The sequence below is a fragment of the Pholis gunnellus genome (genome assembly GCF_910591455.1).
Source record: "Pholis gunnellus genome assembly, chromosome: 12".
Classification (NCBI taxonomy): Eukaryota; Metazoa; Chordata; class Actinopteri; order Perciformes; family Pholidae; genus Pholis; species Pholis gunnellus.
In genome coordinates this window covers 19,308,072-19,334,340 of record NC_136539.1, presented here as the reverse complement: position 1 = coordinate 19,334,340, position 26,269 = coordinate 19,308,072, and the positions used below count along the sequence as shown (strand labels likewise).

At 43.8% G+C, this 26,269-nt stretch overlaps 1 protein-coding gene across 3 annotated transcripts in view; it reads left to right on the top strand.

Annotated features, from left to right (window-relative positions):
• The first annotated feature begins 2,105 nt into the window (after positions 1 to 2,105).
• ptpn4a (protein tyrosine phosphatase non-receptor type 4a) overlaps positions 2,106 to 26,269 on the top strand; it is a 55,931-nt gene continuing 31,767 nt past the window's right edge. For 2 of the 3 annotated variants that reach the window (XM_079170158.1, XM_079170157.1), the window contains exons 1-3: positions 2,106 to 2,564; positions 8,492 to 8,585; positions 23,754 to 23,908. In XM_079170158.1, the coding sequence (XP_079026284.1) occupies positions 2,559 to 2,564; positions 8,492 to 8,585; positions 23,754 to 23,908 (255 nt within the window). In that variant the 5' untranslated portion in view covers positions 2,106 to 2,558. The remainder of the gene's footprint in view (positions 2,565 to 8,491; positions 8,586 to 23,753; positions 23,909 to 26,269) is intronic. The other variant, XM_079170159.1, reaches the window with a different exon arrangement.

The following is a 26,269-nucleotide window of genomic DNA, read 5'->3' as shown; positions in this document are numbered from 1 at the left end:
GTGTTAAAACTCTCGGCTGAATGAAATCTTAAACCTCCATGTGCACAGTTATCTTCAGGTGTGAGACCACTTGATGAAAGTCAGGTAAATAAAAAATATTTTGGATTGTTATCTATATAAAAGCTCTTTCCCTGGTTTATTTACCTATAGCCACTCATTTGTCCTTATATGAAAAACATCTAATTGTGTTCACTATAATGAACGGCAGCAATATTTTATTCCTCTCAGGTCAGGTCTCAGAGAACCTTTAAGGAGAGTAACACTCTCTCTACCCACACATCATTTGCATGACCCTAACTAATTTATTTAGCGATAATAATCTTAATATGCAGCTTAATGTGGCTCAGAACTCATCATATAGTTCTCTTAGGTCGTCTTTCTGCATATTAACAAGGTGCAGATATGGTGCTTTAATTACAGTTCCAATCTTTACCCTGTGGACTGATCTAAATATAGACGCATATAATTAATAGTGTTGTAGACAGACATACAGGGACTTTTTACATCATTGTCCTCAGGTAGACCGTGCCGTAGAAGTATACACACTAAGTGGAATCTACAACCCGCTGTGTTGTCCTTCAATGGCTCAATGGAATCACAACAAAAAGGCACATGTTCAGATAAAATCTGGACATAAAAAGCACTCAGACGGCAGAACTGGTGGTGGAGGGACTGTTCTTAATCAGGACAGCTTGGGTTCAGTGTTCGCTGACAGCAAGTCAGACTGCCCTTGAGCAAGATGCAGAATTTGTTCCAGATCCACGATTATGCAGCAGATTGTGGGCTTTGACACGCTGCACCAATCAAGAAATGCTCAGGATGTGAACTAAATATATATATTTTTGTTTCCAAAATAACCCCCTTATATTACATCGACAACACAGTGGGGAAAAAACATCAATGAAAACATAGCTGATAAGAAATGTTAAAAAGGTGAGCGCTCTGAGTGGTTTCTTTAGGTCTCCTCCATCTATTCCCCGACTATAAAGTGGCTTTTGTGATATGCATATCAACAACACTGGTCTTATTGTCTCGCTCTCACTACTCCGCTTCATCTGCTCACTTCATTGTATGCCAAACAGAGTTACTGTACAATGGCCCATTGTTAGTTGTATTGTAGGCTGTTTCTTTTTCAAGCCACTTGAGGTCAGTACAGCCCACATCACCAGTCTCACAACGCTTTGCTCTCGTTCCTTTATGGCGTCTCATGAATGACAGGGCTGCACATTCATTTGGTCTGAATGGACAGGCTTGGACTTGAAGTGAATGAGAACAAGAAAGAAAGGGTTGAATGTCACTTTCATTATTACATTAATTTGAAAAGTTACACAATGATATTCATGCTGAGATCAAGACTCCCTGTAGGGACAGGGCTCTTTAAAAAAAAAATTAAATTCAAGTTAAAAATACATTCCAATTAAGATAAAAATCAAAGTGTGTGTGTGTGTGTGTCTCTGTGTGCAAGTTACAGTATCAGCCATAATATGAATGGCAAAAATTCCCGCTGCCAATGCCATTTGCAAATACTGTAGAAAAGACAGTTGAGAACATTTAATCTATTTTATTCCGGTGGCCTTTAAAAAAAAGGGAAATCAAATTCTATATTATTAGATTTTTAGGAGTGTGACATATCGTTATGCAACGTGTTTGACCTGTACACAAATATATTGCAAACTGCATTTTCAATACAGCACCTAATGTGCTACTATTCAGATGACAGGTACTGTATGTGCACTAGTAAATAACTGCCTAAATAATTTTGTTTAGCCTACAGAATGTGAACAAACTGAAGTAATAAATACATTCTGCAATATATTATACGTATTCTACACGAGCTGCAACATAACTGTCATTGTGCTCTTCATACGGGTTACAGAGCAACTCAATGTGGGATTATATTTCAGATTATATTCTGGACAAACTCTACCTGGGTGTGCTCAAAAAAGAAAAACCAAACAGCGCGCCTCCCGCTCGGTGGCCCCGCCCCTCTGCGCTCGGTTTGCGCCATTACGTCGCTATGCTGATCGCTGCTGTGCTGCAAGGCAGGCAGGCAGGCAAAGCAGCTGCGGAGAGACCACGGAACGCTGACAACAACGGAGAGGCTCACGTTAGGAAAGTCACAAACGCAACATTTGCCTATTTTTGTGATTCGGTGTCCAAAGATTTTCACGCGTAACCGTTTCGCCGATCACATCTCCTTCATTTTTACGCATGCGTGGGGATATATTTTTCATTCTCTCGACCTGAAATGACTGCTTAGTCGCCGCGTCTAGCCAATGGTTACCGCGGGGGCTCCTGTCTTGTGGATTATCCGTCGTCGCCGAGCCAGTCGCATGGTCGAGCCCGGAGGAGGCCCCGCTCTGCTGGATGGACGTGTGTGAGCGCAGCGCCGGACTCCGAGTACCGATGAAGACGGTGATAGTGATGATGCTCGGGTTTCATCGGCAGCGGGTGAACTGATCTTTGGATGTTCGGGCTACGTCGCCCCTACTCAAAACATTTCCTCATACGGCAAAAAAAACATATTCCTTAAAAACTGGACGCCCCTGGAGCAGTTTATGACGGTAAGAAAAGACTCGATCGCAGGCCACCAGCTGACGTTAGCTCGCTAGCTAGCTAGCTTAGCGCTGTCACTTTTATCCAAGTTGGCTAAAATGCTAATATTGCGAAATAACACCGGGGTAACGCGTCTCCAAATGGCCCGTGTTGTTGTCACACGTGTGTGTGAGGGAGCGAAACCTCACATAAACACACAGAGAGCCGTTATACACAATGTATCCCATAACCTTAATAAACCAGTGGGTTGTGTGTAGCTCGCTTCTTAGCTAGCTGCTCCTCAGCCCATTCAATATCTTTGCAGCTTACTTTAAAAGCTAGTGTGCGCAGTTTTTGGTGTGCAGTGAGTCTATTGAATTAATGCAACTTCGGTCGAGCTTCTTTTTAAGTCTCCGGTATTTACATTGGAGTTAAATAGGCCGTTAACAGCCCATTCACTGTCACAGTGCACAATAAGCCCTTTAATGACAGAGTCCAGTTGGCGTTCAATGGAAGCGCTGCGTAAAGATGACATTCCTTTCATCGTGTAACCCGAACAGCAATTCATTTGTGGTTATTGAGTTATTTCGGTGGAAGTGTTGTCTGACTGAGCCATTGTGTTTCTCTTCTATCGTCGTCAGCGGTAAATAGACACACAGCGAGGACAGACCCTTCAGGATTAAATGGATGCAAAGGGTTTTCCATTCATCGGTAAATGTTTGGGTGAACCACCGTTTTGTCACAGCGTGCTCTCATGTACGTGTCACATTCTAGAAATGTCACACGTGAGGCCCCGTGTGTACGAGATAAGATCCTGCTTTTTAGTCGCCCATGCATCCAACAACAACAACAACAACAACAACAACAAAAAAAGCTTCTTTTTAGTTGCGAAGTAAATGGTAGAAGAGGTGCTGTTAACTATGTGGCGCTAAGTCATAAATGTGAGGGTTCGCTGTGATGAGACCGTCCTCCTTTTCTGTCGATGACGTAATCCCCCACCATCCTGTGTGCCACATCTTTTTGGGTCGCAGTCGGTTCCTCTCGCTGCCTGCTGCTGAGAGCACACACGGGCCTCTGCTCTGTCCGGTTCGTCTTGGCCTCCATCTCTCCTCTCCTCGGCTCTGTCTGGTTCCCTTTTTTCTCTATCTTAACCGCAGAGAGTCGTAGCTGTTTTTTTTTTACAGTCACAGTTGGTTCTGAATGGGATCTCAGGAATTGTGAATGAAACCCAGTAGCTTGGGGTTATCTTAAAGCCAGCAGCCCCAAACACTGTTTTTTTTTGGGGTTGGAGGGGGTCCTCCAGGGGCACACCCCGACCCACAACATACTGTGTACATCCGGTGTAATTTTACAGTTGTAATCTGTCAGATTAGACCGTTTTCTGCCGTATCCATTTCTGAAGGAATCCGCATGAACAAAAAACCCGAGCAGACGGTTGTCCAACAAATGGAGTGACTTTGACATCATGTTGGTTTTGACCTGAATACGTTTGGGAATCCTTGTCTGAGGCTGAAGCTGAACTACTTATCTTGGGAATTAGGCCCGTCATGTTGCACTTTTTTCATATTTGGGACACCATAGGCTGTTTATTACCACCACATATTATATATCAAAGCTGTGAGCTGTGTGTAGCAAGGATTATTTTTTGCAACAGTGGATTTTTAGCTCAGCCTAGAGTCGAGAGTTCTTTTCAGGCACATCCCATCTCTGAGGTCGGAGGTCGGATTGGAGGCTGTGCTGTTAGCACTTTGACACGACCAAATAAGGCCGAGCAAAGTCTCTCTCCATGAATTTTAGTTTTACCATTTTTATTTTCATGCACATCATAAATTCTGAAATGGTGTGCCGAGGAGAGTCCTCGATTGAGCCGCTTTGCTTTCGCCGTCTCCAAACCCCGTAGAAGCCTTGAGATTTAGGAGTGGATGGACTCAGCTGCTGATTAAATTGCCTGTGGCAATGGCCCTGGTTCACTCGAGCTGCGCACCTGAACCTGCCATCCCCATGGTGTACAGCAGAAGTGCGTGTGTGTGTGTGTTTGTGTGTGTGGAACATGGAGAGAGGATATGGAGACAGTGGGAGACAGAGGAGGCCCAGGTGTGGCAGGGTTAATGGGGATAATCTGCACCTGGTAGCAGGGGGCAAGGATCCCATGGGAGCAAATTGGGAGTTTGGTAGTATCATCAGATCCCAAAGCAACTTCTTCAACTTTTTAAATGTGGTCTTATAGTGCAGGGGCGAACTGTAATTTGTTTCCAGCCATTCTTGGTCATTTTTTGGCTATTGTTAACCAACAAAATACAATTCAGAAGTTGACTTCTCATTTCTCAGCCCAGGTTTTGCCGGTGCCTGTGGAGAAATGCGTAAAGATGCCGGTCTTCGGTTAAACACCATAAAACCGGCCTACATAACGAAGTAGTCAAAGGTCGACCATTGTTCTCGTCTGCTTGAAGGGCTGAGATGTGTGCACACTGTGGGGTGGGCTCGGAGGAGCACAGAACAGTAGAACGTGGGACATTATGTGCCAAAAAGATCAAACAAGAAGTCAGTGTTTTGTCTCATAACGGTGCCGGTCCAGGTGGAGGTCGTCTTTTATGCTCCCTGAGCTTCGCTTTCTGTCTCTCTGACGTTCTGTCTCTCCTTCACTTCCTCCTTTCTCTCGCCTGCGTCTCACCTCTTTGCGTTTGAGTCTTCTGCCCTTCCTCTTTCTCTCTATCTTATGCCGACACCTTACGTCTGGTAAGTTGGAAAGACACGCCCTACCTTTCAGCATGGCTCCGTACCGCTGACAAGCTTAGTATTGGTGCTAACCGAAAGTGTTGGTAAGAAGACGACTGGCTAGGTGGGCTGCAGGCGAGATATATTATCAGACTTCAAAGATATGCATATCTTACATTAGTAAGCTTGGATCCATTGCCAAAAGAGCTCTGAGGAAAAACCAGTTAATTCACTTTAACTTGTATCATCGTAGTGTAGGTTTTTATTTTTTGTTAATGTAACCCAAGTAGCTTCTTTTTTCCTCCTCATACACAAGTTTATAACTTTATTAAGGCTCACGCTTGTGTATGTTTCAAATTAAGTGGTGCTTACTTTTTTTAGGATCCCCGATAACATCGTCCTCTTTATTTGAGTGAGCCCAGGCTTGCTGTGACCCACGCTGACTGTTGGTGACAGGCCTGTCAAAGAGCAGCCTGTTCCTGTTTAACCAAGAGGACCAGCTGCCTGCTCATTCTATTATAACCCTTTGGAGAGCTCGCGGTCCTATTTGCAGTTGGGCAGCGCAGTAAGCGGAGCCATTGATAGACCGAGTTTGGCCACTTGCAGTTAACAGCGGCTGCACAACCGACCCGACCGTTGCCAAGTTACTGGTGATTTATTTTTTTTGCCAGCTTATTCCATTTCCTTGAAATGAGATTACTGCCATTAAGTCATTCTGAAAAAAATAGCCGAATATGCCTATTTTGGTAAAGAATGGAACAAATCCAATTGACCTAACGGTGGCGGCCTCAGATCGTCGTCATTGTCCTGAGCTACAGTTCTGTCAGGCGGCCCGGCGGCCCTCAAGTGAACCAGCCAAACAGCCCTCCATTCACATAAATATCCAACCAGATAGCTCCCAGAAAGGCAGCTAGTTAGCGGTCTGTTGCTGGGGTGGTCGTGGCACGACTCTTCGGCGAAAAACCCCCCGTCTCCCAAGCCCCAAACACGGCTGTGTTTTATTCTGTGTAAGATACCACGAGCTACAGAATGCCAGCACGAAGGTGCCTCGACGGATTCACGCTCCCGGAAATGAAAAAACGAGTTTAGTTTTTGCCATTTTATTTGTGACTTGTACGTTTTGATTGGTCGTAAAGGATAATCGCATGATGGGGTTTATGCCGTTAGCATTGGGCGGGTCACGATATAGCTCATTTCATATCTTGATGGATATACAGTGTAATATTAAATTTGGCCCAGCCTTTCTTAATAAGCATTGTAGTCTGAATATCATTCAACACTCACAAGTTTGTAATTTATAAGCCAAGACGAGAAATAATTTGTTGCCTGTGAACACAACAATGGCCTTTTGAATTGGGTGTAGACGAGTTCAGTTCTAGCTGGACAAAAACTGTTATTATATATTAATAAACAACATTTATCCATAGATGGACAGTGGTAGTATTGTATTGAATCACAGTAATTCTTCATGTTTATGCAACAATGTTCTGAGGAGTCATGTGTGTAAAATATGATTTTTCTTTTGTGGTTGTAGCTGTTTAATTTTAAGATTTCATGTTAGACGCATGTTTTTTTTATCAGATCAGGGTCACCTCTTCCGTTCCCCTCCCTCCTCTCTCTCTCTCTCTCTGCCCAGTGTTGGCGTATCTGGATCATGCATAACTAATCAGATGAAACTGCACATTATGGAAATGGCGTTCTCCGTTAGTGGGCAGTAATAATGGTTTGATTAGCTGAAACAGCATGTTCTCCAGCCAGAGAGAGGAGCTAGAAACGGACCCCGTACTTCTTACTCCCTCTCTCTCTCACACACACAGAATAAATGCTTTGAAACCACCAGTTACAATCAAGCTCTAATTTTGGCACCCTTACTATTAAGTGTAGCAGAAATCATGTCTTGTGATCCTGTGTTGCTGTATCGGCCATAACAAATTCTACAGGTTTGTAGAGCACATCGCATTCAAATAAACTCTACTTTCTGGGAAATCTCTCTAGCTTTTAAATCTACTGATATCCGAGTGTGGACTATCGTGATCCGTCTTAATTCTTTTCTCGGACCGTCACCTTTTTAAAACAACTCAAAACATTCTGGTTTAGTAGGAGAGACTTTTTACTCCACAAGCCTTTAGGCCTTGGCAACATAAGCAGTGGTTCTAGATATTTTTTGCAATTCATCATCGGTGTCTGCCCCCGTTATAAGTCACTTGTGTGTTCTAACCCAGTTTCTGAAAAAATGCGGCACTAGATTAAACCAGCAGAGCCAAGTGGTAAAGCTTGCTAGATTACAGCGTGTGAGATGGATTTAGCTAGCCTTGCACAGGTTGGATTAAGACAGCGACACATAAAGACATTAAAAGATTAACGTGATCATTGATTAGTCCTGGATACGACATGGGTAGACGCAGAGAAGGCCTTCGGATAAATGGAGGATTGGGAGACGACCGGTGGGCAAACAGCAGGGGGCGTGGGGTAACTGATTGGCATCGATGCGTGGATGGAATATACGAAGCAGCAGTAGATGTTTGGCTTCATTAATAAAAAATAAGTAAATGCAGGTTTTAAAGAAACAGGTAGTTTTCATATAAACAGGGTACCGAACGGTACTTCTAAAACAAATAAAATGTAATCCCTACTGCTGCCTTCTTTTCCGCAACATGCAAAAGTGCTTGTGTCTGACTCTCATCCATCCAGATGTCTGTAGACTTTTGGGATTGGTACCAACAACCAGTTTTTAAGTATTGTACTGGTTACTGATCAGTCAGAACTGCTGTTGGTCGTTGAACATCATCTAATCGAACTTCCGCTAATGCTGCCGGGTCTGATACAACATGAGTCGTGAGGTGCGTGTGTTCAAATGCTCAAAAAGTGTGTGCGACCTTCAGCAATGCAATGCAACTGATGTGGAGTGTGCTTGATCTGTGTAACAGGCGCAACACTTGCAGCCCAATGGGACAATATGCCATTAATTTGTGGTGTTTTAGCAAAATGGCTGCTGCTCCGCTGTCAGTGTCAGCGGGACTGCTCCCTTCAGCGCAAGTATGTTAGCAAGTAGCTCACAAAGTGATGATCATATATGGAGAGGAGAGATAGAGTTTTAATGCACAAGTGTTGGGGAATTAATGCATCAAACCTGTGTTGAGCGTCTAAAACAAGAGCAAGTCATTCAGATGCAAACTGAGGGGGCAAGATGATGAGATCAGTCCTTTCCAGACCGTCACTGCTCCGTGTCTTATTGTTATAGAACAACCCCTGGATGATTATACCTGAACATTTCTCATCTGAAAGTGAGGACTCCTCTCCACTGCAGCCCCACCCCCCACATTTACCCTCCTCAGGTATGTGAGTACAGCTGGCTCCCGACTCTTTACTCAAGAGTTATGCTCCGGTGCGTGTTTTGGCTTGTCCTTTCCTTCGCTAACATCCTCGCCACTATCCCCAAAAGACACACAGCAACACATGCCCATCTCTGTACATTTACACACACGTACACCATTTCCTAAAAGGTGTATTCTGATTTTCTCAGCAAAGAGTTGTGGACCTATTGCCATGTGTCCTTTTATAACCTGCTGCTTGTGCAACCTGAGCTTAGCGTGTGTGTGTGTGTGTGTGTGTGTGTGTGTGTGTGTGTGTGTGTGCTTCAGATCCTCAGGTCTGCCTTTTGAAACAGCTGCTTAAAGAGCCTTGAATACCTCCGGAGGTCAAAGGACACAGTTGCTTAAGAACGGTGGGTCAGGGACAAAAATGGATGCGCTCCTTTTCCTGCTGTCGCCCCCTCATGAGAATCAGCAACGCTTCATTGTTTTTTCGATCTCCGGGTTGAGATGTGACCCGTTGGGGAGTTTAACTTGATGAAATTACTCACAATCGTGTATCTACTATTAGGTTATAGAACCTGTTTCCAATTTAAAATAATGAATCTATTCCAGTCAGAAATAGGCAAATTAGCGGCACTTAAAAGAGACTCTTACACTGGTTACCATGTCTCTAAACCTTTAGTTTCCTGCCCTCTTTTTCAGACTTGCAGACATTTTTGTGTGACATTTGACAGGGTTATTTCTGGAATATCAACAGTTTACATGGTATAACCTTGTTTTATCCGCTGCCTGTTTTGCTTGGAGATGTGTGGAGGAAGCGCCAAAGGATTCCATATCCAACTCAAACAAGGACATAAAGAGCAGCCTAAAAACACAGGACATTAGTGCTACTGTTTTTATTTCATACTGCTTCCAATTTCTCCACTTTTGGGCTTGTTTTCTATCCATCTGTCCTTTGTTTTTACCCTTACAGGTCTTGAATTCTTGTCTACATGACCAGTTGGTTCAGGACAAAGGTGTTTTCTAGTTTCACTTTCTCGTAATTTTCTCTTGCTTAGTTTTAGACTGTAGTCACAGTGCATGTGAGATGGTGCAGTGGAAAAAGCAAGAGGGAAATGACTGACAACATGCATAGAGATATCTGGTTACAAAGGCTGATGGGCATGCTTTTTTTGGAGGGTGTGTCCGCCCATGTGAGCTTTGGAACACACTCTCTCTCACACACACACACACACACACACACACACACACACGTACCTCCCTGTGCTCTTTTGTTGACATCAGGGCCTAACCTTTCCCAACTTTAACTCAAAGCCTGAGGATAGGGAAGATCCTCTCCTCAAGCTATCTCACAAAGTCCCCTTAGTTGTATTTAACAACCGTGTACAGAAACACTGCAACTACATTTTACAACAGGCAGAACATTCTTATGCGCTATAATAAAAAGTCAGCTAACCGTAGCAAGCTAACGTTAGTTTTCTATTGTTAACTGTAGCATAAGAAGTCAGCTAACTACAGCAAGCTAACGTTATTTTTCCATTGTTAACTGTAGCATAAGAAGTCAGCTAACTACAACAAGCTAACGTTAGTTTTCCATTGTTAATTGTAGCATAAGAAGTCCGCTAACCATAGCAAGCTAACGTCAGTTGTCCAATGTTAACTGTAGCATAAAAAGTCAGCTAACCTTAGCAAGCTAACGTCAGTTGTCCAGTGTTAACTGTAGCATAAAATGTCAGCTAACCGTCGCAAGCTAACGTTAGGCATGAATTGTTGCAATATAGCTCTGTACATGACTGTAGCTAATAGGGGCGAAAAGATACAGCAATTTGGATCAATATATCGATTTAGTGATCAACAATTCAATATCAATGTGAAGTGATCGTGATGAAACTTGTGATGTACACCCTTAGTATTTAATTGGTGTGTGTTAAACAGGGACTCATGTAAGCTTGCTGTATGATGGTAATTGGGTATGGATAGCTCTTGTAGCTATAGATGGCTAAAGTGACAGCTGAAATGTAACATGATTTGGATTAAAAAGTGTTACTACTAGCTAATAAGTTAGCTTGTCGTAGTTATTTCTACAATAACCTCTGTCCCCGTCCGTTCAGCCTTCTTTAACTCATAAACGTACAGCGGTGAACATCACATATGCAAATATCTGCAGCTTCCTTTTGATGCAAGAAGGTCTTGTGAAATGCACTTGTTGTACGTCGCTTTGGACAAAGCTATGGGAAAACAAGTATTTTAAAGCATTGATCAGCAACACAACAAGTTGCTGAATCTCAATATATTGGACAGTGTATCAGTGGGTCAATCTTTCCCATATATTGATCTATTTTACTGTGTGAATGTTGGCTAGTTATATTCTGTATCAGCTTGTTTTTTTTCTGTGGGCCTTGGTCTAGATGTTTCTACGTGTCTGACAGCTCTGGGTTTGCAGCAATTCTCAGTTGGAAAAACAAATTGCAGTCTATGTGATTTTGCACTGTCAGGTCCTCTGTGTGTATGGGTGTGTGTGTGTATAAGCTTATACAGGACTACGGTATCTGTGTGTGCAGAAAGAAAGCGCGCAAAATGGACAACCATACCCTGAGAGAATCTGTGTGTGTCAGAAATGAGAACCTGAGAACAGGATTGTGTGTGTGTGTGTGTGTGTGTGTGTGTGAGAGGGAGAAACAGGCTGCCTTGCTGCTGTTTTCTGGGGCAGGCTATCAGGCAGCGAGACAGCAGGGAGGGATAATAACAGAAGCTGTTACATTCTTGTGGTTTCTCTGATTTCAGCATGAGGCAGGGGGCTGGCTCTGACTCTCTCTCTGTCTCTCTCTCTCTCTCTCTCTCTCTCTCTCTCTCTCTCAGCCTCTCTCTCTCTCTCTCTCAGCCTATTTGCCAGCATGGAAGCTACCAGCAAGAGTACAATACATGACATTTCTCGGACACTTTAATCTATAACACATTAATTACAGGACTATGAATCTCTTGCATATTTTAGCACCTCTTGCTCAGGCATTAACCTAGCAACTGAGTAACACTAGCTAAGCTAGTACTGTGAGCAGTGGCAATCATTTTACTTTATAGTTTGTTATTCAGGCCATTCTGGGGCCAGTTTCTGATGCTACAGCTGAGGACTGGCCTTTATTTAGGTATTACATATCTTGGTGCACCACCAGCTGGGTTGCAATACAATATAGATTTTTAGAGGAGTCAATACATTGTTTGTCATAGTTATCTAAAAACAACATAATAACTCCTAGTTCTATCTAACAACCACAACTATAATACAGTTCTAGAGAAAAACATAGCTGTGTATGTGCTCTTGAGCAAGGTGACAAAACAAAAGCAATTAAGAGTGATTTCACAGAAAGAGTTTTATTATGTCAATAAGCAAGTATTAAGCAATAATCTAGTACTTCAACTGTAACTTTAACTGTCCAAACTGGTCCAGACATTTGGAGTCCAGAACATTAAGACCTGACAAACATTGTGGAGTGAGAAAAAGGAAACTAACTATTACACATAAACATGTTGCACAAATAAACGTTACTCCACAGCCAAACATTACAACATCACCAATGAAGCCACGCACAGTCGGTGTGCATTACTAATATATGACATACTGCTATATAACAGCGTTACTCTGGTGTTGAATCTGTTTCACTGGTTCGTTTAAGCCCCCACTTAGGTCTGGGGTTGCACTAATCTTCTTTTGTAAAATCAGATTAATGCCGAACGGGCTAAATCGAGCGCTGTTTAACCCGTGTTTGTGAAACCCGGTTTGAGGTTTCTGTGTATCAAGTCAACGCTGCAGAGGAAATGCCATCTGCTTGGTAACACTACCACAAACACATAAACTGTGCTGGCCTACATATGTAACCTTATAAAGCTTCAAAGAGCCGAGTAGCCCATGTACATTACCGAGGTAATGTAAACATGATAGATGCTGCAGAATACACAGAATCATCCGAATAGCAATAGCTTTCCAAATTCCAACTTTTGGTATGTTTTGAACATGTTACAACAAAGGCATTGTTAATATTAATATTAGCTACTGTCTGCACTAACGGCAATATTTAAGCTAATGCACAGTTAGGCATGTTGGAGTTCTAGTTTGGTAACCTGCACCATGTTGTTGTCTCACTGACTGTATTCTGTATCAAAGATGAGCCAGCTCTATGAGAAAAGGACTTTGATGGTGCACCGTGATGCTAGCAGAAATTTACTTAAAAAGCCCGGTGATGCTGGGAGATGTGTATCAGCTGTTCACCTGAGCAGGCACCTTTTTGGTATTTCTGTATGAAGCAAACTGTGGCCTTGAAGGGGATTACGGGATTCTGCCTTCATACCTCAGGACATGCACAAAAGCAGCTAATTAGTGTCTCAAGTCTTTCTTTTCACCGGCAGCCTCCCTTATTTTCAGCAGCGTGGAAACATCGAGGTGATTGTCAGGAGGGCCCACGCTTTCCTGTTTTGGCCCTGTTTACCAACCACAATGTGTTCCACCCACATCCATCTCTTCATCTTCACCTCCTCATACAACCGGCGGTGCAGAGATATCCCCTAACACCTCTCCCACACACATGCTTCTCGTTACATGAGCTATATAATGCATTCAATCAAACTGTTTAATCATCCGCTCCGCTCTCCAAATCTTCCCCTCTTTGAGTTGCCCGTGTTGCAGCAGGGCCTGCGGCTGTTCAGCTTTGTGGTTTATAGTTTGCAGTTAATCCACCTTTAAGGTTATTAAGGTTATTGATTTTTATATTTGGATAGTTTATAGGTCTTCTATCTTGAGTATTCACAGTGCTGCTAACCACACAGTTTTTCCTTACAGCGCAAAAAATGTAAAAATGACTCCCCAACTGCACTGAAACTTTAAGGTTTGAACCGCAGCGGGTCAAAACCGTGCTGCTGCCTTGACACGTAAACGTGACATAAAAAGCTCCGCGGTCGACCAAACACGCGGCGAGCTGCAGCAACCCTTACATTAAACTGTGGGGTTTTCTGAAATAAGTCACAAGCAGACGACCACGTCTGTTTTTTGAGAGATTACTGTTGAAGTCATTTTGATTTAAAAAGACGGCGATCATCACAAAATATCAAAGAGGGAGAGAGAGAGTGGTGTAAAACATAGTACGCAGAGCTGCAAGTTTCCTGAATTATGCATCATGCAGAGTTCCTTTTATAAGCAAAATAGAGCAGATTATAAGCCTGCAGTGTGTCCCATCTGTGGACACACACACACACACACACACACACACACACACACACACACACACACACACACACACACACACACACACACACACACACCTACACACACACACACACACACACACACACACACACACACACACACCTACACACACACGTATTTCTCTCAGAAGTGAACATTTGTGCTAAAGACACCTGGAAAATTCATTTTCAGGCGTTTGAAAGCAGCAGATGTTGTGCATGAGTGTGTTTTAGCCCCTTGTCCTGCGTGTGTACTGATTTGTATTTAGGTTTTTTTTGTATTTTTGGTGGTAAATGACCAAAGTTTGAAGCGGTTTTGTCCACACAGCGTTACTAGACATTGTGGGTTTATACCACTCGGCTTTCAATTGACACTTGGATGGAGGACAGGGTTAGGCAGTTGCGTAATAATGCAAATGTGTGTTTGCAAATGTTGCATTAACATAACCCACTGTACATTTCCAGCCAGAGTTAGGAATCCTCTGGATGCATCCAGGCAGGGAATTAAAGCGCCTCTTTTCTCTCCCGTCGGTTGCTGTGTTTGCATCTTTTTTTTTGTTTCATATCGTGTTCCTCTCTCTCCATCATTTCGTTAATTTTTAAATGTCTACAGTGTAAATAGGCCTGCAGGTTGGCTATGAGAACTCATTTTTAAAATGTGAAAAATTAATCAGGCATCTATTTTCAGTGCCTGAGCAGGCGACCTTTCGCTGAGTGCACAGCATTGATAATATGGACACATTTCAGTAAAGCTCCAGAGTTTCCTGGAAAATGTATGTTGTATTACCTCTGAAGGCTGATGGAGAAAAAAAAGCCTTTTCCTAGTACTCCGTCCTCAACTACTCGCTGCCGATATCTCATTTTAAATGTCAGCCGCGGTCTAATTCTATTTCTCTGCAAAGAAAAATAATAGAATATCCAAGAGCTCGGGTAGACGAGTAATGAACGAGGCGGGTTGAAATTTGATGAGACGAGTTCTGATTGGTTTAGTGTTTGAGTATCACGGCCTGCACATCTATAGCTTCTAAGAATAGCAATACAGGGTTATCCTGAGGGTGCAGGGGATTAACTCGTCACATAGTCATCAAGACTTTGTCACATGATGCGATCCTCTCTCTTTTTCTAAGAGACGCTCGACAGATTTTGTTAAACAAAATCATGCAAAAATGATAATCACACTTATTTTTATCAATATTGAAATCATGGTTATTTGTCACGATTATTCATTGATTTTTAGGGTAAAAAAACAGTGTACAGTAAGGCTGTATTTTTCTATTTAATATCTATATATTATTATACTAAAAATGTATTCTGGTCCTAGGCTACACGGTTTATTTCAACGGAAGTTATTTGTCTAAAATAAAGTAATTCTGTCTTCTTCTCCCCAAAAACTCTGTGACGTTGCCCCCGGATTAGGCCGAAAAGTGCATTAGCAAAGTTCCATACTTCATAACAATTGGGCTCTTTCACTGTGAGACCTGCGTGGTGCATTCAGGCCAAAGCTAGAGCCGCTTTCACATGATCGCCATCAAAGCGCTTAAGGCTGCGTAACTCCTTTGTTATATTTAATGTTTGGATCGTTGACGGCCGACTCAGCAACCGCTCAAGAGAATCAATCCGACTTAAAACTTTGACCTAGTTTGACAAAGTACACGGAAAAAAAAGTGATACGCCTGCAAAAATGTATCGAAATATCATGATTTCAAGCCAAATATTGATTTATTTTTGAGCTTTCGACAGACTGTGCTGTGCAGAATTAGGCATGAAATATGTGAGGATGCTGGATCCCACAGGTTACTGTAGATATTCACACAAAAGAGCTTGAACATTTAAGACGCAAAAGAGCCGAGATCAGCTCTCCCACACACATGCATACTTAAGTGCGTGTGCACGTGTGTGTGTGTGTGTGTTGTTTGTTCTTTACGGTGCGTTGTGTCAAGGGAGCTTTTACACTCCGGCGATGAAAGGCTGATTAACTCACTGCTTATATTGATCGCACACACCGTTAAACACACGGTTGCTGAGAGCCGGTGGTTAAAGATTTCATACCGCACGGATAGATCGTTTATCATGAGAATACCACCATGTACTGCGGGGGCAAAGAGATAGGTAGTGGTGAAAGAGGGCGAATGTCAAAGTTTGATTCCTATCGATTAGTCTCGCATCACCTCAACTCGTCACTGTAGTTGCCCAGAAATGGCCCAAGATCTACATGCGTGTTACTAGAAATGATGGCCGTAATTCACTTGTTTCTGTCAGGTGTAGCCGAGTTGTAAGGTAGCTAACCTAGCCTTTAGCAGCAGTGTGCATGCGTGTGCATGTGCGTGCATGGTGCAGAACACCTGGCCTCCCTGCTGGTGGGGCAGGAATGTGCAGGGTTGAGGTGGATGCGGGGGGGGGGGGGGGGGGGGGGGGGGGGATTTGCAGCGTGCTCAGAACACGACCCCCGGTAACATTGAGAGGTGCTGGCGTCAGCAGAAAAAGGAAAAATCAGGGGAATGTGCTGCTTTAATCAAACCTGCATCTCTGTTTCTCTGCTTGCTGTTTTTCCGTGTGTGTGTACGTTACTGTAGAGAGGGCCTCTTGTTGTATAAATGAGGTAACACTGTCCCACCCCTCTCATGTTTCCAATCTGTGTGTTCAGTTTAGCTTTTTTTTATTCCTTTTTATATCTTTACATTTTTTTTTCCCACTTCTTTGCAGTTTTTAATTAGGTAAAGGTAGGTTTAAACGTAGGTGACGTTGCTTTATCTTATTGAGGACACCCTCAAATGAATGAAAGTATAAAATCCTGTAACAGATGCATGTAGACTGTCATATCAGCACACTGCTGTCTGCGTACGTGGCTACAGGTTTCATACCTGTGCGGTAGAGTAAAGCTCTGTGAGATGATTCAGAGAAATACCAACGCAGTAGACGGTGAGCTGTGATATAAATCAATGATTGAACCGGTTGGTTGAATCTTCCGAGGACTCTCGTCGCTCAGCACAACTTGATCGCTGTGAATGAATCATTTTATAAGTTAACGTTGGATGTCGCATGAAGCTGCTGCTGCTGCCGGACGACGGGAAACCGATCATAATCTGGTAATGTCTATAACGGATAAATGTCTCAAAGAATCTGTCATTTTGTATTTATTGCATTTGTTATGTTTTGAATTCACGCAGGATGTTGGGAAGGAAAACCTTAAAAAAAAATATTTGGGTTTCCTCCACCACTGCTAACCAGCCACCGCTGGGACATTTGTGCCATTTGTAAAGTCAAAACATGAAGTGAAGCCAACCTGTGCGTTTACGTGGCCCGAGGGAAAGAAGCTGGGCGTGTGTTCGCTGTGGTTACTGTGGCGCTGTTATGATCATAATGCTGTTGATGTAATCCGACGCGACTGTTTTCTATTCTTGAATGTTAAGATTGATGTCGTGATGGACAGTCGCTGAGCACGTTACTGAGAATATGACATTCCTGCTTTGTTAGTTTCTTATTAACCTATTGTGAAATCTCTAGTTTCCACATTCTTTGCCATTATTTAAACGTGAGCTGAATGTTGTTGTCTTGCAGATTGAGAACAATGAAACCATCTGATGAAATGTCCTCAGCTATTTGAATAATTGCACTTGCCGGGGGTTAACGTTTTTTTGGGGAAGTCCCATTGATTAGAGGAATGTGCTTCTAGCCAGAGGGCAGAGAAAGTGTAGTCGTCTCTCCACCTGTGGCCTCCATAGAGTGGTTGGTAGATATATATCTATATATATATATATATATATATAGATATATATCTCTCTTAAGAGTGTTTTGTTTCTTCCAACACAGAGAAAAATGGCAATTCAGGAACAATCTGCTCAATGACTCAATAGAAAGAAGGAATGTTGAAGAGAGAGGGAATAAACTGAGGAGACAAGAAAAGACAAAACTAGCTAACAAGCATGTATAAAGGAGACAAAGGTGTATGACGACTTAAGGGAGATCAGGTTGGAGTGAACCCTCAAAGAGCATGGAAGCTAACGAGGGGGGAGGAAGAGGAGGATGTGGATACGATGAGGGTGAGAGGAAGATGTGAGATGCATCTAAAGGAGGTGAGTCCAGGAGTAATGTTGGACCAGAATGAGCTGAAAATCTCCATTATCTGTCTCTTTGATTCAGTGGGGTTCTCTGTGACAGGTGCTACGTTTTTATCAATGGCTCTGTTTTGTGTGTGTGTGTGTGTGAGTAGATGGCTTCTGCCTGCCACTGATGACTATAATTTGCATAATGGGCTCACACAGGCCGCGCTGACAGTTAAAGGCAGGAGGAGATGGATGGGGGGGGGGGATAAAGGAAAGCCGTTATCAGGAGAAGCCTCGTGGAGCTTCTCTCTTTTGCTTTCGATTCGATCTGTTTTTAAATCCTAGACTTCCATAAGATCAGGATGCACTCGCTCTGGAATGTGTCATTGTGCTGGAGTGTTTCTGTCATTTAACATCTGTGGTTGTGTCACACCCTTGTCAAACACAGCTGTAACTAATACCGTGATGAGTCGTGGCTGCGTGACACTACAGTAGTTGATGAGCCAGAGGAATGTTATTCCGCCGGTGCTTTTTTTCCGCCGTGACAAGTCTATAAAGTTCCTGATCTAAAGACACAAAGAACACTCTGATGTCATGGGTGTAAAGAAACACGCCGTTCTTTTTTTGTTTGATGTTTTTCTGATATATCAGAGGAAAAACACCTTCATATTGGAAATAAAGGGCTCATGGTAGAGAAAGTTTGAGAGCCACTGAAATAACGTGTTGCAATCCATTTAGCCTCCCTCCAAATCCTCTCACCTTCCAGCTTACTGATTGACTCGCCTGGTCTGACCCTCGTGGTGTTCAATTGGATAATGTTCACTGTTTACGTGCTCAGGCGTCGGCCCTCTGTAAACGCCACAGGAAGCCTAATGGATCAACTACAACATTTTAACAACTGCAATCGTATGACGATTGCATTGGAGCTGCACGACGTTCAACTAAGTTGCAAAACAGAAAGAAATGCACTAAAGAAGAACACCAGCTAGAACGCTCACGTGGGTTGGGTTCTCGGGCTGTTAATCAGTGAATGTTTCTGCTTTTTCTATTCACTGTGTTACTTTCTGATTTACGTTGAAATGAAGAGTGTAGGTCCGTAAGCAGCTGAGAGCCGAACGGGGGCCGTCTCGTTCCTCTGATCGATGCAGTCGGACATGCTGACTCAGGCTTTTCATTCAAGAGGCTTATTCCACGAGGAGTCAGTGTTCAAGTTCAAGCAGAGGTTTGCCGACGTTTGCAACTCTGTACAACTGAATTATGATCGTGAGAAAACCTGACTTCATATTCTCCTTTCATAATAATCAGTCATTTTAGTTATTTACACTGAACGTGTTTTTACACTGGCTCTTTTTAAAACTGCAACCGCGCCGTCAAAACCAGTTATTCACAAAAACCGGGTCGCGACCCACAGGAGGGCTGGCAGGAGATTTTATTAGGCTCACCAAATACAGCATTTCTTCTGAAATATTTAACATTTATACCTGCAGTACACCTTTCCAGCCCCATTGTGTAGCATAGTATAAAGTATATCTCTTCAAAATATCTGGTGTACAAGATAATAGAAGCTGATGTGGAAACTGTAACGTTCATTTACTCACAAATTCAAATATTACGAATTTACCACATTATAAAAAAGAAAATGGGTCCAAAGAAGAAAAGTTTGGGAAACGCAAAGCAAAGGAATTCAAACTTGAACTTGAAGAATTAGCCTGGAAAGTGGTACTAATGGTACGAATGCAATGCAACGTTTGAGTACTTACTCGACTGTATGTCTCGTGTTGTTTTCTTAAGCATGTGTACTTATTCTGAGAAAGATCAACTCCGCTCGAGAGACAACCGGATACCCGGCGGCACTGTGTGACTCTACCGTCGGCCAGGTCCACATATGGCTCACCCTAAAGGAGGTCAGGGGTCATTCGCTGCCCACATTCCTTAAGCTGCACCCCACCTCCCCCACACAGACTCATTCTAAATGCTTTGTTTGAATCTGTCAGCCACACACACACACACACACACACAAGCACAGACATGAAACAGCACTCTGTCTGCTGCTGTTTTTGCCCTACATAAAATAAGTAGAATTAAAGGGATCATGGGGAGGGGGAGGGAGGAGGAGGAGTGGAGGTGGAGGGAGAAAAAAAAAGGGTGCAACACCCAAGCACTGGGAGGGAAAGGGGGGAGAAACCCGGGTGAAGTTCAATGAGGGCGGGTGTCGGGGTCTGAAGAGGGAGAGATAGACGGAGGGATGGGTGGGTGCAGAAAGAAAGAAAGATCTGGAACAGGAAGTCTTATTTTTCTTCCAGGTTAAGACCAGATCTCGGGCTTCCCATTCCGCTTTGTTTCATTTATATGTTCCTTTTGGAATGTCACACGCAGAACGAGAGAAAGATCTATGGCGCTTTAAAGTAGTTTTCTTTTCAATCATTTATTATGAAACGCACGCACGCACACACACACACACACACACACACACACACACACACACTACACACACACACTGGCACACATCTGTAATTGACCACCTGTTTGTCTGTGGCCTAGTTTCCGCTGTGGAGCGCTGATGTATAATTCCTTTGGGATCCTAACTGTGAGCCTCTTATTTCAGTTGTTTTAAAGCAGCACAAAGGGACACGCATACATAGCACGTCGTCTTTTTTTTGGGGTTCCTTTTGAAGAAAATTCGCGGTATAAATAGAAATGTATGGGGCAAATGAAGTTCATTAGTCGTCCCATATATACGAACCGGGAAAAGACGTTGCCTGTCGTGTAGTATTTTCCGTTGAAGACTTTTATTCTGTTGGTATAAATAAAAAATATTGGGAGAATCATAGTTCAGCAGGAAATGTTTGGAAAACTTTTTTGTTTGCAAGTGTGTATCCGGATTCAGTGGAGCTACACACGATCTGATTTTGATGTGAGATGACATATTTGCATGTATGTGGATGTGCGTGTTGAATGTAGTTGCAGCGGATGTGTGTGTGTGTGTGTGTGTGTGTGTGTGGGTGGGTGGGTGGTGTTGTGTGTGCATATGAAGGGTGTGTGTTCCTGCGTACAGACGGGAAGGCTCCAGGACCGTCTGTGTTTGCAATAAGCTGAGAGAGCCAGAGGAGCCCACCGCTTTAGGGGTCAAGACACACACACACACACACACACACACACACACACACACACACACACACACACACACTCTCTCCTGCCTGTTTGTAAGCTCTGCTGACTACAGGAAGCAATAATGGTAGCGTGCTTCCGGAGTTCCGGAGGCTTCTCTCAGGGGAGTGTGGCTGTCCTGTCCAGCTCAGCAGAGCACAGCTGAAAAGGAACACGGCAGAGCAGAAAGTGATGGAACGTTTGTGATGGAACACGACAACGATACAATGGAATGAGAACAGAGCAGCACCGAGGACAACATAATGGATTGAAAACAAAATGCAGCGAAACTGAGAGTGTACATGACGTAGAGGAGCAGCACAAACAATACATCACACTAAAGCAGACTGTGTAGCTCAGCGAAACATAGCGTTTAGACAGCATCTATGTGTATTTTACAGGAAATGTTGACAATGTTTACCATCAGTGCTGTTTTCAAGTCTCGTACAGAGGTTTTATTTGGGGGGGGACTGTTATGATTTATATGGTTGCGCACTACAGAGATGATCCGTCTTTAAATCGTCTTCAGCTGGATGGCAGACAAATGTTAGGAGCAGGAAGAGAGCCGGGGATCCTGTGGAGAGAGAGTCTGTGTGTCAGACCTCATCATCTGTGAGCCAGTGATAGCGTCCCTCCCTCCGTCTGTCCTCCCTCCCTTCCTTCCTTCCTTCCTTCCCTCGGTGCTCCTCTCTGCTCATCTCTCTTGCCGGTCCGTTCGCTCCGTTTCCCCCGAGCTGACAGCGCTGCAGCTTGCATCAGTGTGCACCTGACTGTGTGTGTGTGTGTGTGGTCGTTCTGTTGGCAGTCGGAAAACCTTTCTCTCAGGGTGACCTACAGCACGACCACCGTCACGCCCGGTTGGATTTCACCTGCTAGCTGTCAGCCACTGGATCCCACACGTCCTGTAATGCGGCTCACTAGCATCTCCCTGTGAGAGCCTCTGAATGTACAAACTCCGCGGCCCCCGGTGTGTCTCACAGGCCTGGGTTTCCTCCCATGGAAGGCGTCGATAGAGGTGGAGAGCGCTGACACCTGCTGATCTGAATCAGACGGACGGATGCAGCTCTTGGTGTAATCGATTCCGTTACGGAATGACGACATCATCTATGCCGTGTCTCTCATGATCTCCACTACGCGCTTATTGAAACCACCTGTTAAGGATGCGAGTGGAGCTCGAGTGTCCTGGAGGTGACGAGGCGTTTTGCTGCCGTTAGTCGCGGCCTCCTCAACTATACATTTGTGTGTGCGTGTGTGTGTGCGCGCGCCATCTGCCAGTGGTCACAGGGGTTTGTGCTGATGTGTAGTGACAAGCCGCTCAGACATGCAGAGGGCCCTCTATATATACTATACACACGCACACACACATGCTCACACAGTGCCATCGTTGCAGATACAGCAGCTCCTGATGACGGGGCCGTGACCCTTGCGGGGTTATTATGTCTCCTGTCAGGACAGATCACCAAGGAATGAAAAAGAAAGAAAGCAGGAGGCCGGTAGAGAGGACACAAATCCCAGCGCAGCGCCATATGTTGCCCGACAAAATACACACAAAATACACACAAAACCAGAAAGAGCTGACATGTGAAACACATGGTCGCTTAGATCTCAGCCACTATTGTTGGATGATAACATAACATAAGCTTTCTAGTTGCCGTTAAGGGAAGTGCGCTTATTTGCTTTCTTGCTGAGAGACTGATGAGAAGATTGATGTTGTGCATATTTGTGTATTTCTCTGTACGCCAAATGTAAAGCTATACCGCCAGCAGCCTGTTAGCTTAGCTTAGCCCATAAGAATGAAAAACTCTGTTCAGAGGAAACAAAGTCCGCCTGCCAGCACCAATAATGAACATTTGATATCTCATTTGTTTAATCTGGACGAGAAGCGAAGTGTAAACACGGCGCAGCGTGGTGTTACGGTGGGTTGTGTGCTGGACTATTTCTCCAGGCGCAGTAACTTCCTGGACTTTTTGTCATCAATGTGAGGCTGCCAGGCCAGGCAACCAGTGGAAACCTCAGAAGAAGTTTCCCAAAAATGCTGAATTATTCCTTTAAGGAATAGATCAAATATGTAACAAAAATAAATAAAAGCACCCTGTTGAGTGTTTGTACACAGTATATTGCAATACCGATGTAACTATGATAATAATAAGATTGTTATTCATTGTTATGCTGCACAGTGAAGATACACATGAAGGATTAGATCTCCTGATTGTTGGTTCTGCTGACTTTTCACATTCCATATTCCCTTCTTTTGAATATGAAACACAGTCACGTTGTGTCATAATGAAACGTGGAGGAGGATTTCAAGCTCTTTTGCTGCGTTTTTTTTTTTTTTTTCCCTTCTCGTTCTCGTTGAATTTTATAGTAGCTCGTGAGTGATTTAGTGCCGGGCTGCTGTATAGTTTCCACATCCCCTGCTTGCCTACTCATTGACATTCTTTTCTCATGAAGCAGTCGCTCTTCGCTGCCTCGCCGTGCCTGTACAGGCTTGCCTTGCTGCGTGGCTGCCTGCGCTGAGGCAGTGGGGAGAAAAAAAAACATTATGTTGTACTGTACATCGGCTTATTGTGTCTTTTTTTATAGACAGATTGAGTCCATTTCTTATTCCTCTAGCTCACCTACGTGGTCATAAAGTACGTGCACATTACAAGCATTGATACAGTGACGCTCCCTTTATATTCCTAGCCTCATCTTTGTATGTGTTTAGCTGTTTAACCTCTCGTTTCCCCTCACTCATCCCTTTGCTCCTGTGTTTTGCTTGCTGCAGACCCTGGTAGGAGCGTGATGAGCGCGCGCTTCCACTTGCCTGCTGGCAGATCCTACAATGTCCGGGCGACGGAGCTGGAGCGAGACAGGCAGCACACACAGGTTGTGTGCAACATACTGCTGCTGGACAACACCTTCCAGGCGTTCAAAGTCTGCGTAAGTATCCCGCTCTCCAAGTATCTCGCCTTCATTGTTTAATTTAAGATATTGCAAATGTGAGAATTCATTTGTTGCTGTGGGTTTGGCATGACTTACATGATACATACTGCTTTTTTTTTTTTTTTTAAAGTAACAGATGCTTTCAAACTGTGAAGCGCAGCTCCCCAGGGGGGCGCGGGAGCCACGGTTGGCTTCAAAATTCGTACTTCTTCTTGGAGTCTTATACTCTTAAGACAAACCTGAACACACAGGCGTGATACACACATTTATATGTTCAATAATATAAATATACACTTCCTGGGAATACCATTACCTCTGATGTCAATCGTCAATACACCTTAGAGTAAAGATGCTCCTTATAAATCCAGAAGTTGCCGAAGAATCTTAATGTTTTTAAGTTTTCTTCAGTTTTAAAGTTACCCGGTGATAGATTTCTGTACATCCATATGGGTACCTTACCAACAGGAACTGTCAATAGCAACTTCGGCTTACTTTTTAGTTGTGCCAATTTACCAGAATGTAAACAAATATAGGCAAAAACAACACAGGGCTATATGACATGTTGTAACCCACAGCTAAGTGACTCCACAGCAACATTATACTTCCTGTCTCCATCCCCCAAAGCCCCCACATGATGCACTAAAAGGTACAGCATGATTGTGCCCCAGATCAAAGTATTAATCATGATAATAATAATAATAGTGATGGAGAGATGGTCGGCCTTTGAAAACCCCTGTAACAAATTATATGACACTTACTAATCAACTTTGTTATTGTCATACATTAAAACAGCTGACTGATGAGAACCAATTACCTGGAATTTACCTGGATATATGTCCTAAAAATTTAAATTCAAACAAATTTAAATTCCTCCTCGCTCACGAAGTGAGGAGGAAATGAGCCCTTAAATACTCGGGAGACGAGAACCAATGTTTGTGCCGCTTCCTCCCTCTCAAAACCTCTGCGTGTCCCTCCGTTGTTTGCAGACAGTCAATAAGCGGATTACTTTTCCTGTAATGTTGTGATGACACTTGGAAGATTTACATTTCTTTTCTCCCGCTGGCTTCTATCAGCAGCCGATCAGGCGGTCGCTCTTCATCTCGCTTTACAATCGCACGCAGTCGTCACCTTGAGGGGTGAGAAGCACAGAATGTGTGTTGTATGTTTTGCCCAAAGCCGGATGACAAAGCTGGCTTGTGACCGACGTTGCTGTCTTCTGTCGCCTCGCGTGACAACCGCCTCGCGTGACAACACATCTTCCCCTCTGTCTTTACATCTCTCTCTCTCTTCGCCACCGTGTGTTTGATCAGACTTCTGACAGTACGAGTAGAAGGGAAATGCCCTTTGTGAGTCAGAAAATATAATTCCTCTAATAACATCCCGTCTCTGACAGATCACATCCTGTTGCTGTTGAAATCTGTGAGTGCATGTGAACATGTGCATGCACACATGTATAGATATACTGTATATATCTAGAGAAATACACAAACATGCACGTTATGACTTTGTCATTCAGACATTTTATTTTGGAGGGGTTGATTTTGTATGTTTTTGTCACAGGCTAGCTTGTAGCTGGTGTGTTTTCTTTTCACTTCCTGTCATTCTTCTGCTCTTTCTGCGGTTCCCACCAAAAGGAACGATGTATACATTTGTGTGTGAACCATATATATATATATAAGATCTTTTTTGGAGGAATTCTCAGTGGTTCAATGAACTTCAACTTGCATCGTACATCCTGTTCTCCTCACGGATAATCGCTTCAGCCATTATTGCGGATCGCCATCCTACACACTCTATTTTATAAACTCTCTCTCCTCTCTTTCGTCTCCCTCTCTGCTTCCTGCTCCAGACCCCCCCCCCCCCCCCCCCAGCCTCTTGAATGAATGGATGAATGAATGAGTCGGTCTCTGTCAGCGTCATTGATCAGGACCCCAGCAGCAGCAGCAGCAGCAGCAGCACGCACTTCCTGGAAAGACAAGCCACCCTGAGCGCAACAATACTTCTATTGATCCTCTCTCTGGCCTGACCGGCCTTGATTCTAGCGGAGAGTGAAAATCCAGAAGCGGTCACTTATTGTCATGGGAACCGAAGCGCTCGTGGTGCAGGGTGGGGGGGGTGGTGGTGGTGGTGCACATGAGGGCTTCTGCTGATGATCTTTTATAGATGGGAAGCCTTGGGGCTGAAAGCAGCATCTAGTGTAGCATTAAGGCTTGATAGATGACGAGGAATAAAAGTAGCCCCGGCCCACTACTGACCCGCCTCTCTGCTAACACAAAAGCGAGGTCGGCGGCGGGATTTATTCCGAGTAAAGTGACGTGCATCTGTAGCGATAGTAACCACTAAACACCACGTAAACAC